The sequence below is a fragment of the Pyrus communis genome, chromosome 16 (genome assembly GCF_963583255.1).
Source record: "Pyrus communis chromosome 16, drPyrComm1.1, whole genome shotgun sequence".
Classification (NCBI taxonomy): domain Eukaryota; kingdom Viridiplantae; phylum Streptophyta; class Magnoliopsida; order Rosales; family Rosaceae; genus Pyrus; species Pyrus communis.
This window is the reverse complement of record NC_084818.1, coordinates 15011535-15014992: the sequence shown is the minus strand read 5'-3', so window position 1 is coordinate 15014992 and position 3458 is coordinate 15011535. Positions and strand designations below refer to the sequence as shown.

Below are 3458 nucleotides of genomic sequence, written 5' to 3'. Positions count from 1 at the left end.
CAAGATTGGTTAAAAATCATATATGAAGTTAAAACTATTTTATTTATTTATTCTTTTATAAAAAAATTTAAAATATTTTAAATGGGCTGGGTGCCAGCGCATTGTGTAGGGGTGGAGATCGTTTATTCCAACGCATTTTTTTAGGGGTGGAGATGCATTTGGCCTATTACGGTTCATTGGGTCTATCACTGTTCATTGAGTGGATAAATGCGCTGGGTGTTGGCGCATTTGTGTTAGGGGTGGAAATGCTCTAACAAGCAATGCATAAGTCACTTAGTATTATAGTCTAGTGGTATTCCTCTTCACTAATAAGTAAGAGGTATTAGATTCGATTCTAGCTAAAGACAAATTTGAATAATATTATTACTAACTCATTGTGAGACTTAGTCCACTTATCACCCTTTAATATAAATTATATTTTTCGTTCAAAAAAACAAAAAACAAGCAATACATAAAGAAAGCGACTTTATAGTGCACATATTTAGCATACACAAAAGCAAATTAAATGACAAATCCTAGCTTTTTCCCATGGCTCACATAGTTGATAATCCATCCATTTCATTGAATGAGTCTTTAAAATCTCCTTGACTTTCCACAGTGCCGAAAAGAAACGTAAACTACCGAGTAGATGCAAAAGGAAAAGTCATTTCGAAAGTGACATGCTTCAAGGAAGCTACAACCCTACAAGCAATATTGTGGAAAAAAAACTTAGCCTCCCACCCATACCCACCATCTTCTCTCCATCGCAATCCATTCAAACCTCTGTCTGCGGTGGAAACCTAACCCTCCAAACAAAACCCTCCACCAACGTATTGCCTTTGACTCTCTCTGATTCTCGCTTTTTCTGGATCATAAGCAAAAAAAAGGTATGAACTTTTAATCCCCTGTTTTGGATCTCCTCTGTTTTTGCACTGTCTTGTTTTGTTTCAATGGAGTTTGATCACAGAAAAGTCCTAGCACAAACAAATTTGAGTGAGCAATTGGTTTGTTCATTTCCTTGTAATCCACATCTGAACAAAGGGGGTTATTGCTTTCAATCTTGTTTCAAAACCTGCCCTGATGTCTGTAAGAATCTTATAGTCTATGTTGGTGGTGAGCTTGCTCCTCCAATTGTACCATACCCTCCTCCGCCGCCATCTACTCCGCTGCCACCGCTGACTGACTATTATTATCAGCCCGAATCTGAGCGGAAGCGTCTGATTGAAACGAGTATGACTATCACCGCTTGTATGGTTGGGGCTGCTCTTCTTCTCGCTATTGTTTTCTCACTTGTTAGATTTTATCGCCGCCGCCGCGATGATTCGACGAGGAGGAGTGGTTCTTTCCCGATTTTGTTTGATACCCAACAAGATTTTCTTGATGAAGATCATGGTCCTGTTCTTGATCATCCCATTTGGTACATCCACACTGTTGGTCTCCCACAATCGGTGATTGACTCCATAACCGTCTGCAAGTTTCGAAAAGATGAGGGTTTGATTGAGGGAACTGATTGTTCTGTTTGCTTGAGTGAATTTGAAGAAGATGAGAGTCTTAGACTTTTGCCCAAATGCAGTCATGCCTTTCACATCCCTTGTATTGATACCTGGTTGAGATCACATAAGAATTGCCCACTTTGCCGTGCTCCGATTGTTTGTGACACTGCTACTGTTCAGGTGAGTATTCCGGAGTCTGTTTCCAGTGGTTCGGGCTTGCGGGATAGCATTCAGGTGGAGAATTTGGAGGGTGATGAAGGGGTTGGAAGTGTTGGAAGAGGGACTAGTGAGGTTGGGGTTGGAGATGATGGGAATGTTTGTGAAACTCGAATTGAGGGAAGAAGCATGGAAAATTCAAGGAAGGTTTTGCCAAATTCCATTGTTCCTGTGGGAATCTGTGATCCAAGAGCATTCAGTGATTTGTCTGACAATCGACGGGTTACTGAAGAGGATGTTCAACCAATGAGGAGATCAGGTTCGATGGATTCATTATCTGCTTTGAGAATATATCGTGATGTGGCGAATGTAATTCCCAAAGAAGGAAGTTCGAATTCCCAATCACATGTAAAGAATATGAATTCGGGGATTGTTTCAAAGCATGGCAGTTCAAGTTCCAGCCTATCCAAACTAATGAGAAGCTCTTCAGTTGGGTTTTCTCTGCAGATGGGGCCAATATCAATGAAAAGGCCATTTGCATCTGGCAGGAAGCTTTTTTCATCCAAACATGGAAGGAGTCATAGCTCAATCCTACCCTTATGAAGATTTGGGTACCCTTTATAATGTCTCAAGTTTTGAGTCAGTTTCTAGCAAAATCAAGAAATCAATGGCCTTCCCAACCGCCTCTGCACCCTACCTACATGAGAAAAACCAGCAAAGTTGGTATAGCGGTGTGTCAATACAAAGGACAGACTGAAGCGGGTTGTACGTTGAAATAAGGATTTTGGTACTGAAATTTCAAGTTTTTTAGGTTCTCAAAGGTTAAGAAAAAAGAAGATATGGACTGCAACAAGTGGTCTCATGTTATTGCTTCTTATAGTGAATTTTCTGTTTTTTTGTTTAAGTACGCATAATGCGTGAAATCTTCAAGACAATATATACATTGTACTACAGAAATTTGTCTTAACTGCTGCTGCTGCTGCTGCAATATAAGCAAATTGCAACTTTGAATTATCCCTCTCGCTTTCGCTACATTACTTCCTCAAGTCTGCTTTTGCAATACTTCTGCATATTTGTCAAATGCCAACCTTTCATAGCCCTTTGCATAAGTCATTCCATAGCATTACGGTATGTAGAGGCACATATATGCTTAGGGAAATCGATTTCTCTTAAATGGTTTTTTAGGTTGATAATGATCGATTGAAGTTTTTGGATTCCAAAAGCACTTGAAGTGCTTCATGTAAGAAGCACCAGTTATGTTCTTCTTACAAGAAGCACTTCAAGTACTTTTTCAAGGTTCGCTTATATAGTTACTTAGGATTGGTTCCAAAAATATTTTTACCAAAAGCGTTTTCAACCACTCTTCCCCTATGGGCCAGAGATTTTCAAAGTCCTAACGAAGTTAAATCCCTCTTACATGCATTTGTAATGTTATACAGTGCATTTCAAATCTCTCATCTTAACATTTTATGATCCACCTCGAAGGACTTGAAAATTCCTCGCCAAACAATGCCTTGGGATTTTTAGGTTAATTACAATCCGATGTGCAAGCTTTGGTGCTTCAAGGCAATAGCTGATTCAGGAACTTGATAGAACAGCATCTGAGTAAGTCTTCAATGGATTACTTGGGCCTTCTTGGAAGGGTCCACTTTAAAGTAATCTGGTAAGTAGTATTTTGACTTGGCAAATTGTCCAATGCGAACCGGTCTTTGAGGATCATTTGTGCGGACCAACGTAAATCTGTCAAATCAACCAAAGCAAGCTTATAAAACCGGGCAATAAATAAATGCCCGAGGGAATCCGACAACACTTACAAAAATTGAAAGTTTT

General features: G+C 39.5%; 1 protein-coding gene across 1 annotated transcript; it reads left to right on the top strand.

Moving 5' to 3' along the window:
* Positions 1-620: 620 nt before the first annotated feature.
* LOC137720802 (RING-H2 finger protein ATL54-like) lies at positions 621-2642 on the top strand. Its single transcript, XM_068459910.1, has one exon. The coding sequence runs from the start codon at positions 930-932 to the stop codon at positions 2229-2231; it is 1302 nt and encodes a 433-aa protein (XP_068316011.1). The 5' UTR covers positions 621-929; the 3' UTR covers positions 2232-2642.
* The last annotated feature ends 816 nt before the right edge of the window (positions 2643-3458 follow it).

Coding starts and splice junctions, on each gene's coding strand:
- LOC137720802 (XM_068459910.1), top strand. CDS start 930: ATGGAGTTTGATCACAGAAAAGTCCTAGCACAAACAAATTTGAGTGAG.